This window comes from Vicia villosa, linkage group LG6, assembly GCF_029867415.1.
Source record: "Vicia villosa cultivar HV-30 ecotype Madison, WI linkage group LG6, Vvil1.0, whole genome shotgun sequence".
NCBI lineage: Eukaryota > Viridiplantae > Streptophyta > Magnoliopsida > Fabales > Fabaceae > Vicia > Vicia villosa.
In genome coordinates this window covers 142,617,594-142,632,904 of record NC_081185.1, presented here as the reverse complement: position 1 = coordinate 142,632,904, position 15,311 = coordinate 142,617,594, and the positions used below count along the sequence as shown (strand labels likewise).

The following is a 15,311-nucleotide window of genomic DNA, read 5'->3' as shown; positions in this document are numbered from 1 at the left end:
TCAACTCCTCCTTGTTCTTGATTCATTGGTTGCTTTCCTATATTTGAATTTGGTTTCTTAGTTTATTAGGACATCCTTCCATATAGTGGTCAAACTTGCCACACTTGTCGCACAACAAATGCAAGCTTCATATTCAATATTGTATTTCTTTCCTTTTTATAGTGAACATTGCTATGAGTGGTTTAGAGAGATTGACTTTAACACATAATCTTGCATATGTCCCACGCTTTTGCTGTAACATATTCTTATCAACTTTCACCGTTTTTCCTACTCGATTACAACCAAATAATAAAACCTTTGTATCATAATATTGAATAGGCAATCTAGAGATACGAATCCAGACAACCACATTCTCAATAATATCAATAAGTGGATGAAAGTTGGGGCTTCATTCCTTCGCCATTCAAAAATGATCATATATGAACCAAAGACACTCAGTTAGAAGATTACATTCTTATCATCTTCATGCATATAGACAACAACGTAGTAATTATTAGTCAGATCAATGATACTGATTACACCTTTTCTTGAGTGAGATATGTTTCAAATGCATTTCTAGCACCCTATAACTAATTACGTGTCTCAATAACCACACTAATTCTCCCCTCATGGAGATGTTATACATCCTATGATTTTCCGGGGTGCTCCACTATTAAATAGAATAGAATGTAATCTTAAAATTTTCAACCGATATCTAATCATGAATGAAATAAAATAATTTTATTTAATTTTAAGTAATTATTTTTATGGTCAAATAATAATAGTTAGAAAAGGAAGAGGGAAAGGTAGTGGAAAGAATAATAAGTTAATTACAAAACCGAGACAACACAATTTTCAGAACTAGAAGAATATCAGAACCATCCCTTGTACTTCTGCGACGTTTCTCTCATCACCTCCACCGCTGTTTATCTCTCCAATCGAACTTCCACTTCCGATGGCAACCCCTGCTACAACCGCCGCCGCCACGACCCCCACCACCACCAAACCAACCGAGGAAAACCCTCTCGAAACCCTAGACTCCACCTCCCCCAAACCCCTCTCAGATTCAATCCCCGACGACAAAGATGCAAACGACAGCAAAACCAAAGAAACACCGACTGAAACCGAAGGCGACGCTCCACTTTCCGATGTTCAGAAGAAGATGCGCCGCGCAGAGCGATTCGGTATTTCCGTCCAGTTGTCCGAGAAAGAGAAGCGCAATTCACGAGCCGAAAGGTATATATTGTTTCATCTTCCACCGACATTTCTTGATTTCTTTCGAACAAACAACTGAATTTAGGGTTTGTTGCGATTGCAGATTTGGTTCTGCTTCTGTATTACAGGGACCTGAGGGATCAAAAGCGGAAGATCTGAAAAGGAAAGCTAGGGCAGAGAGGTATTCAATTTTCCCCTTTCTAACCCTAAACCCTAACTCATGACTAGTTTAATTTGAAATTCAAGTGAACATTGTTGCTTATTCTGATTCTTCACAGGTTTGGGATTCCTACTCCTTCTACAGCTGTTGACGAGGATGCAAAGAAGAAAGCTCGTCTTGCTAGGTTTGCACCTGGTTCCAAGACTGATCCTGCCGAGGAAGATAAAAAGAAAGCAAGAGCACTCAGGTGTGTGTTTCTTGTCATATTTTGTTTCTCGCATTTCATAGAAACATTTCTATCATATGCCATTTCCCATGTTATCCATCTTATTATGTCACTATGTTCTTTGTTTCCAGGTTTTCAAAGGCATCATCAACCCCTCTGTCTCAACAAGTCAATGCTGAAGCGAACATTGAGCCTGTAAGGCCCCTTTGGTGACATCTAATACTTTTTTTGTTTATATAAAGATGAAAAAATTGCTTTTGTTTGTTTGACATTTATGTTTGTTCTGTGGTTCAAACTACAAGGCCCTTTGGTGATTTCCAAAACTTTTTGTTTTTGTTTGTTTGAAATTTATGTTTGTTCTTTTCTTCATACTATAAGGCTGCTATTACGGGTAATGCTGGAGGAGGGACCTGATTTATCAGCCTGCTTCTTTTATTGTAGGATTTTTTTTCTTTCTTGTAAGTCTTCTGCTCTTTCATGTTACTCTTTGCTTTTGTAAATTACATACATTTAATTTGACCTGATTTATGATTATGATATTGTTTTTCATACGCGCTTTTTTTTTTTGAAATTTTCTGCAGTTATAGTTTTTAGCACTTCAATATTCAGAATGGCTTCCGCACACCGTATCTACTCTTTGAACTATTAATCTCCAGATGCATCTACCTTCCTCCAAGCCGTAGATAGATTCAAGTGTTCAGAGGTTGCCTGCTTTTGTTTCGTCTCAGTATTGGCTCTCTAGGTGACACCTCTGGATAAATATTGGCTGTCTTCATAGTGTTACTTATCTTAAAATCAGCAAAGGTTTTAATATTAGAATCTACAGCCTTAAAAAATTTAGATGAATTGAATGTTTTTTCTATAGGAACTTATCTGTTTAAAGTTATCTTCTGTTTGTTAAATGCTCATTATCACTGTGCCAAAAGGTAGTGCTAGATTGGTTTTACAGGTCCAATGTAACGCTGATCCAGAATTTGGTAATGTTAGCAGCATAGGTTTTGTTGTTTAGTGTGTCTTTGAAGGGCAATGAATAACTGTGAAATAGGCCCTTCTATTATATAATAGCAGCGTGCATAATGCAAGATGAACTTTTTTCTGGTAAGTGCATGACATGTATTTTGGGGGGAGAGGTGGGTAAAGTTAGATTTCTTCATCTTCTATGAGTAATCAGGCTCACTCAGGTTATCTATTTTAATAGTTCTAGGCCTAGTTTCTTTCTAACAAATTTTAAAGGGGGAGTGCAAGCATGGAACTACTGATAATGGCTGCATTTGTACTTTTGCATCTGAAATGCTTTCCTCCATCCCTTTGATGTTCTGAGTTTTTTGTTGCTGTGTTTATGCCCACTATTTCACTTCTACGGTTGTATCATGTTTGAATCATATGAAAAAAAGTGTTCACAGTACATTACATGAATCTGAAGCATGCCCTTTGAAAAAGGATCAATATACTATGTGGCTGAATCCTGATGCTTTTTTATGTAGGTGCTTAAACTTGACTTTTTTTTTTTAATTAAGGCTGTAGCTTCTAATTTCTATTACCTTTGCTGTTATTTTAAAGATAAGTGAACGCTTTGAAGTTTTATATCTGAAGTTGCCAACATAGAAAATTGTATATCTGTAGTGCTGGATGTGGAGAAAACTCTGTAATTTTTTGTTGTTGCTGAAATAGTAACTTGTAATCTATTTCGTATGGACCAAAGCTTGGAGAATATAGTATTCTGTTTCTGGGGTTGACATTTCTTTCTTGGCTGTACAAATGAATGGAAGGACCATTATTTCATACAATACATTATGTGTTAGGAAAATTATCAATTGATTTACACCCTGACTTGCTATGATTTTCTTTGGCATAGTTGCTACCGCTGTTTAAATTATTTTATCATGCTGAATTAGATTTTAAGTTGTTTCTTTAGATAGATTTTTTAATCCAATGTTAATTGATTTTTTTTTAATATCTGTTTAATTCTGTTAAAAAGCTTATGTGGCAGCTTTTATAGCTAAGAAAATTAATTTTCAATATAATATCCGCCAATTTGATTCATGAACTAAGTCTAACAGATTAATTGTTGAGTCAAGTACTCAAGTTTGAACTATGTTGGAGTTGGCTCAGTTTATTATTGTTTTTTTTAGTTATTGTCTGGAATACTTATATGGTCTTCTGGAATCTAAATGATAGATGAATATGTTATGAAACATATCCATCTATCATTTCTAGCATTGTGTTGCATGCTAGAAATGATAGATGGATATGTTTTGAAGTTGGAATTTCCCAAGTAGTTTTGTTGTTTAGTTTAAAAGTTTTTGAAGATCTTAGCATGGATATTTGCTTAGCATGGATATTTGCTAAGAAATCTAGTTGAGATTGCCATTTTAGGGTATAAAAAATTGTAGGATCTTAACATGGGTTTTAAGATCTCAATAAATTGACAAAATTATATGCACGGTGAGTTTAGACAAATTCTAATTCTATCAAACACTTGAATTGTAAAAGTTTGAAGTTCTGGATGATTGTCTCTATATGACTCCCACCATTATACTGGAGTTTAGTTTTAAGGATACCCATTATAATTAGACTACCTTTTTTTTTTTTTTCTATTGTCTTAAAATATTCAACTCGTGCATCAATTTTGTTAATTTCGTCAACATCTCAATCATTCTCTGCAAGCAATCATACAATTCCCGCTTCACTGTAATTCTGTAAATGTGGTTGAGGATTGAGATAACAGCCTGCAACGATAATATCCTATCATCAATAATATCCCACAAAGGCTTGAGACTAAATTATAAAGAAAAATAATGAATTAGTTGTAGGCTACAAAATGTAAAGCAGAATGTACAACATAATATAGAGTAGAGTATAATGTAAAGAGTAGTGCATAATGTAGGTTGCAAAATGTAAACGGCAATGAAAAATGAAGGGTGCAATATATTAAGATCAATGCAGAGAATAAGTTGCAGAATGTTCAGCAAAATGTAAAGAGCAGCAAAATATATTTATTCTTCTGCTTCCCTCATTATTAGAGATAAACATTCTTATCATGCTCAGTTGTTCTTCATGAGACAACCCAAAGTCAATATATTGAATTATCTTATTACCATTTGCAATTGTTTAATGACGAACTTCTTTCATTTATCTATTAACATAGCTCCAATAGTTTTGCAATTTATTGCATTTTTTATCACGAACTGAACCACATTTTTTCCCTACTTCTTTCACAATCTAATCAATCATCTCAAATATTTAACAGTTGTTTTTGATATGTGAGAGACATCTATCGACTTCAAAGCAATATTACTTTCAATGATTTTTACTAAACCGTTAAAGATTGTTCTCCTTTTATCGGTCAATTTGTCACTCATAATAATGCATCATGTTTTTTTCCCAAATGAATTTGTGTTCTTCAATGACATATATTATCTCCTCCATTTTTTTTCAAGTACTTGGTTTTGATTTCATTATAGAAAGATGGCTTAAATCTAAGATCATGCCTAAAAACCATCTCCAATATTCTTTGAAATTCGTCTATTTTGTGCCACATTAAAAGCAATGAATTATTGTAGAAGAAGGAAGCAACTTCTATACATGCTTCTTCTCTCAAATTCTTTTTGAAGGTGTTGTTAAATGTGTTATTCAAATAAATCATATACATAAATAATTTAATAAATTTAAAGAGAATTTAATAGTGATCCAATAAGGAGTACTTGTTAGCACAGATTAATGAGGTTACTGCATTGCATTAATCTAAAGTGACCTTGGATAATTCAAACATAGAAACATACATAAATGTTCAATCTTGTTACTGTCATAAAAATTACAGAGAATCATTGTTCTAAAATCAGGTGAAGTTGAGGCCATATTGGCAGAAATTACAAGATCCATACAAACCGAATCGTGTGCATTCATAGTCTGCTTAGTTACAATTCTCTTAATTTCATCTATAAACGAAATGTGTGATGACGGGGGTTGTGAGTCAATCAGGCGAAGTTTTAAAGAGAAATAGTTTCCATGATAATCCTCAAGTTTCAATTCAACCACACCATGTCAAGTTATCTACCTATCTTCTTTATACAACAATTCTAAAAACAGGTACTGAATGGAAGATGCTTAGAGAGTTCTTTCATTCTTTGCACTAAAAATTGACATGCCTACCACCTTTGATTGAAAGAGGAGAACTACATAGAGAGCTGTTATCGATCAGTTTACGATTTAGATATACAACGATTACTGTAATATCGTCATGAAAATGTCTCCTAACTCCTTGTTCGATCTTCTGAAGATCTGACAATCTTATCTCTCTTTTCTTAGCTGCTTCTTTAAGCGCTGCTTTCACAAGTCTCCGTGCTATTCCCTGTTACATAAATCAATCTTAGTGAGAAAGAAAAGAACTCGTGAATAGGAAAACACGGTTGAGATATTCGGAAGGAAACTTACGTTGCGTGGATTGTTGCTAACTATATTGACAGCTGCTTGGTTGCTAAGATGCTCCCATAAACCATCAGAAGCAAAGATGAGAAATTGATCTTCCGGTTGGATTTTATGAATCGATACCGATGGTTCACTACTAAGAATCGGCTTGAAAAAGGTTTCGGCTAGTCTAAACTTTTGTGGCAGAGGCTCCGTGTTAAATTCGGCTTTCTTTAGATATGCATCACCTATGGATCTTGAAACCTGTAATAACAAGTTCTGTTAAGAAAGAATTGGAGTAATAAATGGTTCTAAAACTTTTCTGTTAAGGAATTAAAACAATATGAATCTCTGAAGCTTCTACCTGTATGATGCCTTTCACGCGCCAAACCGAGTGTTTCATAACCACAATCTGTGGATCATAAGGATGCTTTAACCTAACATCATTTCTCTCAGTTTCTATGTTGACATTATGTTCTGCAGATAACTGAACAGCTAATGTTTCCTTTGTTCCCTTCTTCACTCTTCCTAACACAGCTCGTGAATCTCCTGCATTTGCAACATACAGCATGCCATTGCAAATTATCCCGGCCAAACAACATGTGCCTGAAGATGCTATCTGTGGTTTCGTTAGCCATTGCTTCTTCACAAGAGCCAGAAAATCGTCTTCTGTTGCAGAAAATGCCCTCTTTATTACCTTTTCCGATACGCCTTGTTCTTCCGCTGCAAAACCTGATTCACACAAAAAAAACTTATTCAGCATGTGTTTCGAACAACGTATCCATGCTATTTCTAGCGCCTCAAGGTTCAATAAACTGAAAAAAATAGAAGCTCCAACTTGGAGCATTAGGCCAAACCGCACGATTTTTTCCTCTTTGAGGCAAAAACAAACAGACCATCAGTATATTGAGAAAAACGCAAGTCTCACATCTAAAAGATAAATGAAACCCGAAAATAGTTTATAAAGATTCGCATCTTTCATCTTATAGATCGGTTTTGTAACAATTAGTTTATCAACTCGAGCTATGCATAAGTCCAAAATAGTCACGGCCTGAGTGACAACCCTTACCTTACAGCCGATTTCATAAGAGTTAGACAAATTTAATATAGTTTATCAGAAAAACAGCATACAGCAAAACGGAAAAACTATATTTGGAATATATCATATAAAAAGTTTAGAGAGCATACTCTTGAAATTGGAGAAAAGATTATCATTGACAAACTTGGATGCTGCAGGTCCACCATGACCATCATAAACACCAACAAAGGTTCCTTGAGGACCCAAATAATCCGAACTCAACGGTCCAGATTCAAGCTGACTATGATCCTCCAAAGAGCTATTAGCTTGAATTACAGCCATTGAAAACTCACCATAAAGATGATTCCCCAAATCCTTATACCATAGCAATCCATCATCACGCTCCACACTTGGTTTCCAACACGATATAGTCATAATAGAACCTTTCGCTAATGAAATACTATTACCAATATGTTGTTTTTGTTGTTCTTGGTTACTCTTCAGATGATCTCATCTTATATGCTGAATCTATATATACCTATAAGAAATAATAGACATGATTAGATATGAACAAATTTGAGCTAAAAAACAAGCTGGTATGGGGTGGAGTAATAGAGAAAGTTACCTTGGGATGAGAAACCAGTAGCTTTCATGCAATAGTTCAGAGAATACGCAAGCGTGTTTTGGTTCTTTGTACCTTGAGCATTAATTTGAAACGTGCATGTGGATTTAAAACTCAGAGGTGTGTCATGTTACAGGAACAGACTTAGCTGGAAAAGCACATATGGACTCAATATGGCAGAGTTGGTCTGAGATTTTAGTTATGTAAATGAAACAATGATAAGAAAAGGGTTTTGGATTTTTTGACAGAAGATCTTTAGAGTAGTGTCAGAGAGATCTAAGATCAAGAAATGAAATGAAAATGAGACTTAAAACTACAAAGTCTGACACTTATAACTCTTGTGCTTTTATTTGTCCATTAAATTACCTATATAGACGTGTGTATGTCTACGTCGTCGTCTGTATCTAAAGACGTCTTTGAGAGTGTGCAAGATAAAATGCTATACATGATCTAAAGTTTGACACATTTAAACCGTTGCTAAAAAAAGATCTCATATAATAGTTGTTACGGATAAGTCATAAAAAATAGAATACCTATTTGATTTGCCACACTTCAACTGTGCTTAATATACACAAGGTCTTTGAAAATTAAGATGCCTTTGTGTGTACGTTGTCTGAATTTATATTGAAGACGTATTTAATATCTAACATAGAGGACGCTGATATATGTGACGTAATTATATTAATTATTTTATTTTTAAATTATTATCGATATCGATGTATCATTATCAGGGTGGTCAGTGTCTTGTTGGATATAAGATTTATTTATGGAGAGTGATTTTGATTTTTTTTTTGACCATGTGGGCTACAAAAGTTTTTTATGGTTGAGATTTGATTTGAATTTTATTTCTAAAGAAATATTCTTCAAGACTATTATTAGGTAACTTGGCATGTCTACAACTTCCACCTTCTATCTTTTTCTTGGTTTAATTTTCGTCATAATTCAAAACTTTACTGGATCTAGAGTTAATGACTCACATGTTTCCTTACCTTCTTACTATAATTGGTTTAATACATGCACTTGATCAAATAAATGTAATTATCATTTTCAAGATTTCTGTTAAATATCACTTTTGCATCACTTGATTAGAAATTACACAAATATAGATGAGTGTAAATATCTTCTTAATAAAAACACAAAACTAATGTTCTATTAAACCGCTGGTAGCTGTCTAAAAACATCAGATGCAGATGCGCGATTTTAAATCCACGACATTTTTTTACTCAATGACTAGAAAAGTTTCATTTGTCATTAATTTATTTAATTCAATTATTCTATGAAATTTTATTTCTAAATGGATATATCTAGCTGGCATTAATGGCCACAAGTTCACTGCATCTTGTATCTTCATTTAAAAATAAATAAATTATTGCTCAAATCTAGATTGTATTATATAAAGAATGAGCCCACTTTGATTTGATGAATTTCACCTAACTGTATGTTTTAGTCCAATAACAAGATTTGAAAGTTATGATAATGAGAGATCATAAGATGATTATGAAGACTTTGATCGTTACCATATGCTAAAAAACATATGGTATGCAGATGAAGACACTTTGGAATTTGAAACCATGACAGCATGATTTGGATATTAATAACAATATACCAAATTGGATTTTTAATTCATTTGCCAAATATAAACTTGTGGTCTTTGATTATTTGAGATTTGAAAAATTTATCATAAATAAAAGTGAATTATATGTAAGATTATTTAGTGTATATTTAAAATGTTTGGTTTTTTCCACATCCAAAACAAACATCGTCTGATAAACACAACATTTCCTACTTTTATTTATTTTTTAATTTCACTGCCTTGCCTTGGTATGCAAGAAAAGAAAAGGAAAAAATCAACCAAACATACACTTGTACTACTTGGATACACTCACATCAAATTTCAATTTAACAATAAATTCAAGATAATAAATTAATTGTAGACAAAAACTTTAAGTTATATTCTATGACAAAATCAACTATGAGTACATGAAAAAAGTTAAAGTCAATAAACTATTGATAATTAATGACTTCTGTTACGGAGTTGAAGGAAAATGATGACCCGACTACTAGTAAGATTTAGAATGGCATCATTTTGTTACCTCAAAAATAGGGTAATATGTGCAACTATTTTTATGCGAAAGTCGATGTATGTTAGAAGGTGAATAGGAATAGAGAATAGGAACAGATTTTAGAATAGAAGTAAAAAGGAATCACTAGCATACCTTCAATTAATGTTCAAATTTAAACTAATATAAATTAAGGAAATACTAACGATGAGTGTTTTAGGGGCAGTCTTTAAGAATTAAAATATATATGTTTTATTTTAAAATACTTATTTTTTATAAACAAGTAAAAAAATATATTTTTTTTTGAAAAATTTGTATTCAATAGATTGAAAATGAAAATAATTATTTTTTAATTTTTTTTTTCAATATTAAGACGTTAGAATGACTCTATAAATTAAAATCACAAATTAATGAAAGAATGAATATAGAATTAAATATTATTATGTGTGTATGAATATTCTTTTATGAAAGTGTTTGGATCACATTCAATTTTGAATTATATATATACTTATGGCCGAATCAATGGTCCTGGGTCATTTATTTTGATCAGTTATAAATGTGACTCCTTCATCATAACATTGGACATATGTTTCCCTATGATAATACCTAAGGAAATACCTAATGGAGTCATCAACCTTTTTATTGATTGCAAATACTCCATGTCTGCAAGGAATTCTAACCAACTTCCAAAAGTTGCAAGAACTTGTGTGAGTTGTTAAGTTAACAACAAAGCTATAACTGAATAAAACATGTGTAACTTGAAATGATAATCTTCATGCATATGTTGCAGTGTGCATGAAACTCTTTTCTATTTCTTTATCAATCCTCCTTAGGAGTTTATGCATTATCTCCCATATATAACTATCTATTAATGTCTTCAAGAAGTAGAATGATAAACCAACTCCACGAGTCTTTGATTTCAATCTCAACAACACCAAAATGTAAGAATTGATCATTAGAGTTGTTGACCAGGTGACTCCAAACACAAACACGGAGGGAGGGGGGGGGGGTGTTGAATTGTGATATCCAGATTTCAAAACTTAGTTTATAAAAATGCTTTGATTTTAAATGATACATGTTAGAAGATAGAAATAAATAGAGGTGAAGTAGAGAAATAATAGAAAAAAGAAGAGACATAGAAATAATTAGCGGAATAAAAATAAATAAAAGAAATATTTATTCTGATTCGGCCTGTACCACTTGGTTTGCTCCATTTCACATGAGCTTCCCTTTGAAATTTCCAATAAAAGCATCTTGAGCTTTTACATAAGAACGTCATAACTAACCTTACAAAACAACTTAAACTTTTGTACAAGATCAACAAAAACCTTTCACAACCAACCTAGATCTTTACACGAGCTCAATAACCTACCACAAACAACTAAAGTTTTTTACACATACTCAACTTAATAACCATAACTGAAGTTTTTTTCATTGCAATCTTTAAATCTATTACAAAAAATCATAAGAGAATCATGCTCTTGAATAAAAGATTTGAACGCAACTCTTAGATAAAACTTTTCACTCTCTTGATCCTAAGACAACTTTCGTGAAAAAGAACTTTATAAAAGAATGAAAGAGAGAAATATAGTAAAGAGTTTATATTCATAAAACTAGTGTATTTTGAAATAACGATAGTCCTCCTTTATATGTGTGAAAAAATATGGCTAAAAACTAAAATAATTCATGGATTTTTTAATCTTTTAACCAATTAAATCCATGCATTAATCGATTAATTTAAGCAAATAGAAAATTTTGAATTTTGACGTCACTTAATCGAATAACAACCTCCTTAACCAATTAGGAGATGTTTCACATTGTTTAATCAATTAGAGGCAAGACTTAATCGATTAACCAATTTATTCTTCATTCCTAATTAACCAAACAAACTTCTTAATTGTTTAAGAGCTTGTCCATATTAGTTTTAAGAATTTTTATAAAAAAAATGATAGGTTTGAAATACTTTTGTGTGCGTGACTGTGTATGTGTTGCCTTAAAACCTAAAGACCTACTATTACTTCATTTACAATTAATGATTAAAAAATAGATATAACACTAAACACAAGATCATGCAAGATTTCACAACTTCACAAGTTCAATATCACAGTTTTATAACTTCAAGTTCACATCTTCACAACATCAAGTTCACATATTCATAGCTTCAAGTTCCCATCTTCACAACTTCAAGTTCTTTTACTTGATTGAACTTTGTGTAACACTTGATTTAAAATTTTCCACCACTTTAAAATTGAACTTCAGACAATTTTTTACCAATGAGACTTTAGATATATTTTTTCTTACTCAATTGTTTTCATCAAAACCAATGGAACCACTTGGATCCCTTCCAACAACAATCAATAGTATTTCACCATATTTGTTCTCAAGATGACATCCATATAATCCTATAAATTGTCTACATGGCCTCATAAAAACCTTTTTACATAAATCAAAACAAATATAACACCTTTCAAACCTTGGTTGTAAACCTAACCCATCACATTCAATGTTTTACTTGGAAGTAGTTACAAATGAAACTTTCCTTATTTCACCATCATATGACCATATTAAACTATATTTATTAGTAGAGTCCCCTTCGACAAGTTTTCTAGCAAGATGCCTAGTCGTAAATTCCCTACAACCAGGAATTTCAGTTGCATACATGAGTCTCACACCTGCCACTAACTCTGATAACTTCACCTTGGTATTATTCTTTCTATTGTCAATAATTACTTTTGTAACCTTATCTTCCTTGACTTTTTTTTTGATGATTTTTCTTCCACATTTGTGCTTAGAAAACAATGTGTTAACCCTAAATGTTTTGGTTTTTACTACTTTACTACACAAGATAGTGTAATCACACTTCTTCCTATGCTTACATACTACCCTACACCTATTTGCATCATTTTTTTTGTAAATATAACTTCCTTACCGTTCAACATGTTATGCTTAAGTATCAGATCCTTGAACTGCCTTAGTGAAGTGTGAGATATTGGATCGAACTCTAGTATTGTCGAAGGGTAGCTTCTTGGTTCGACAGTTCGACAGAGTTAAGCATGAAGTCGAAGGATTGTTCACATGCTGGTGTCGAAGTGTGCATGCTGTAGTCGAAGATGGGTCTAGCATGCAGATGTCGAAGATGCTAGGGTTGTTAGCATGTTAAATTAGGTTTTAGTGTTTAAACCCTAATTTGTTAAGTTAGCTTGTTTATTAAGTTGGCTTGTGTAATGGGCCTTGCTGAAAAAAGCCCATTAGTTAGTATGTTAGGTTTTATTATAAATAGCATACTAGTCTCTCATCATTGCTAAGCTGCAAATCCTAATTAAGGGTGAGAGAGGTTATTTGTTATTCTTGTAAACTTGTAATCTTGTTTTAAGAGAAAGTAAAAGAATAGCAATTATAACCAATTATTGTGTTCTTATTCTCTTCCCTAATTCCCTATTATACTTTGTTATTGGTATCGTTTTTCACAACAAATTGGTGTGGTGAGCATGGAGAAGATGCCTTCAACAAAGTATGAGATTGAAAAGTTCACCGGAGTGAATGATTTCGGTCTGTGGCGCTTGAAGATGAAAGCCCTACTGGTTCAGCAGGGTTGTTTGGAAGCGTTGAAGGGAGAGGCAGCCATGAATGCAGAATTGACGGCAGCGGAGAAGACAAATATGATCGAGAAAGCACACAGCGCAATTTTGTTGAGCCTTGGTGATAAGGTTCTCCGGCAGGTATCAAAGGAGACGACGGCATCAGGGTTATGGGTGAAACTTGAAAGTTTGTATATGACCAAATCGCTGGTAAATCGACTCTACCTGAAGCAAGCTTTGTATTCATTCAAGATGATTGAAGACAAAGTATTGGCTGAGCAGTTGGATATGTTCAACAAGCTGATTCTTGATCTTGAAAATATTAATGTGAAGATCGATGATGAAGATCAAGCGCTGTTACTATTGTGTTCTTTGCCTCGATCACATGCTCACTTCAAAGAAACTCTCTTGTATGGAAGGGAGTCCCTGACGTTTGAAGAAGTTCAATCAGCCTTGTACTCTAAGGACTTGAATGAACGAAAGGAGCATAAACCTTCGACTGTTGGCGAAGGTTTGGCCGTTAAAGGAAAACTCTTACGAAAGGATGGTAAGTTCGACAAGAAGAAAGGCAAAAGCCAGTCGAAGACTTACAGTGGCGAAGCATCTGGCATTCGATGCTACCATTGTAAGAATGAGGGTCACACAAGAAAGGTGTGCCCTGAACGCTTGAAATATCATGGAGGTAAGGATAATGGCAACGCTGCCATTGTTCAAGATGATTTCGAATCATCTGATGTTCTTGTGGTTTCAAGCAGTGACTCTAAGAAGGAGTGGATTATGGATTCAGGTTGCACTTGGCACATGACTCCAAACAAAGACTTGTTCGAGGAATTATGTGATCAAGATGGTGGATCAGTATTGCTGGGAAACAACAAGGCTTGCAAGATTGCAGGTGTTGGATCTGTGAGATTCAAGCTCCATGATGAGTCAATAAGGTTGTTGACTGAAGTCAGGTATGTTCCTGATTTGAAGAGAAATCTGCTTTCTCTTGGTGAATTCGACAAGAAAGGATATGTTTTCCAAGGAGAGAAAAGTATCCTAAGAGTCATGAAGGGTTCGAAGGAAGTTTTGAGAGGCGTGAAGAAACAAGGCTTGTATACCCTTGAGGCTGAAGTTGTAAGTGGTTCGACAAATGTTGCATCCACGAAACCTTTGTCGAAAACAGAAATCTGGCACATGAGATTGGGTCATGTCAGTGAAAGGGGCCTGGTCGAATTAGGGAAACAAAATCTGCTTGGTGGAGACAAAATCGAAAAGCTGAAGTTTTGTGAACCCTGTGTACTTGGAAAATCTTGCAGAGTGAAGTTCAACAAAGGCAAACAAAGAACACATGGATCCCTTGATTACATCCATGCTGATCTTTGGGGGCCTGCAAGGTGTCCATCACATTCAGGAGCAAGGTATTTTCTATCCATAGTAGATGATTATTCCAGAAAATTATGGGTATTCATCCAGAAGACTAAGGATGAAACTTTTGAGAATTTCAAAAGTTGGAAGACTCTGGTTGAAAATCAGACTGGCAGAAAGGTCAAGAGGTTGAGAACCGACAATGGCCTTGAATTTTGCAATGAGGCATTCGACAGTTTTTGTGCTGCCTCTGGTATTGCAAGGCATAGAACTACTGCAGGTACTCCACAGCAAAATGGTTTGGCTGAAAGGTTTAATCGAACTATTTTGGAGAGAGTTAGATGCATGTTGACTAGTGCGGGGTTAACAAAGGTGTTCTGGGCTGAGGCTGTTTCGACAGCAACATATCTGATAAACAGATGTCCTTCGACAGCGTTAGATATGAAGACACCTGAAGAAGTTTGGTCGGGACATCCACCAGATCTCGACAAACTGAGAGTATTTGGCTGCGTAGCCTATGCTCACATTAGGCAAGACAAGGTCGAACCTAGAGCTCTGAAATGCATGTTCATGGGATACCCTGAAGGAGTCAAAGCTTATAGGCTATGGTGCCTAGAGCCAGGTCACAGGAGGTGTATCACCAGTCGAGATGTAGTTTTCAATGAAGCTGAAATGGCTTTTAAGAAAACTGATGATGTT

The 15,311-nt window shown here is 34.0% G+C and overlaps 2 protein-coding genes across 2 annotated transcripts; one reads left to right on the top strand and one right to left on the bottom strand.

The window, feature by feature from the left end:
• Positions 1 to 792: 792 nt before the first annotated feature.
• LOC131610295 (protein MODIFIER OF SNC1 11-like) lies at positions 793 to 3,367 on the top strand. The gene is made up of 6 exons (XM_058882199.1): positions 793 to 1,215; positions 1,298 to 1,375; positions 1,473 to 1,601; positions 1,712 to 1,775; positions 1,959 to 2,038; positions 2,162 to 3,367. Exons 1-5 carry the CDS (start codon positions 935 to 937, stop codon positions 1,992 to 1,994), a joined length of 588 nt encoding a protein of 195 aa, XP_058738182.1. The 5' UTR covers positions 793 to 934; the 3' UTR covers positions 1,995 to 2,038; positions 2,162 to 3,367.
• A 1,973-nt stretch (positions 3,368 to 5,340) lies between these two features.
• LOC131610294 (probable protein phosphatase 2C 38) lies at positions 5,341 to 7,987 on the bottom strand. The gene is made up of 5 exons (XM_058882198.1): positions 7,631 to 7,987; positions 7,176 to 7,543; positions 6,352 to 6,719; positions 6,015 to 6,251; positions 5,341 to 5,931 (listed from the first exon to the last, which is right to left on the bottom strand). Exons 2-5 carry the CDS (start codon positions 7,438 to 7,440, stop codon positions 5,713 to 5,715), a joined length of 1,089 nt encoding a protein of 362 aa, XP_058738181.1. The 5' UTR covers positions 7,441 to 7,543; positions 7,631 to 7,987; the 3' UTR covers positions 5,341 to 5,712.
• Between the last annotated feature and the right edge of the window lie 7,324 nt (positions 7,988 to 15,311).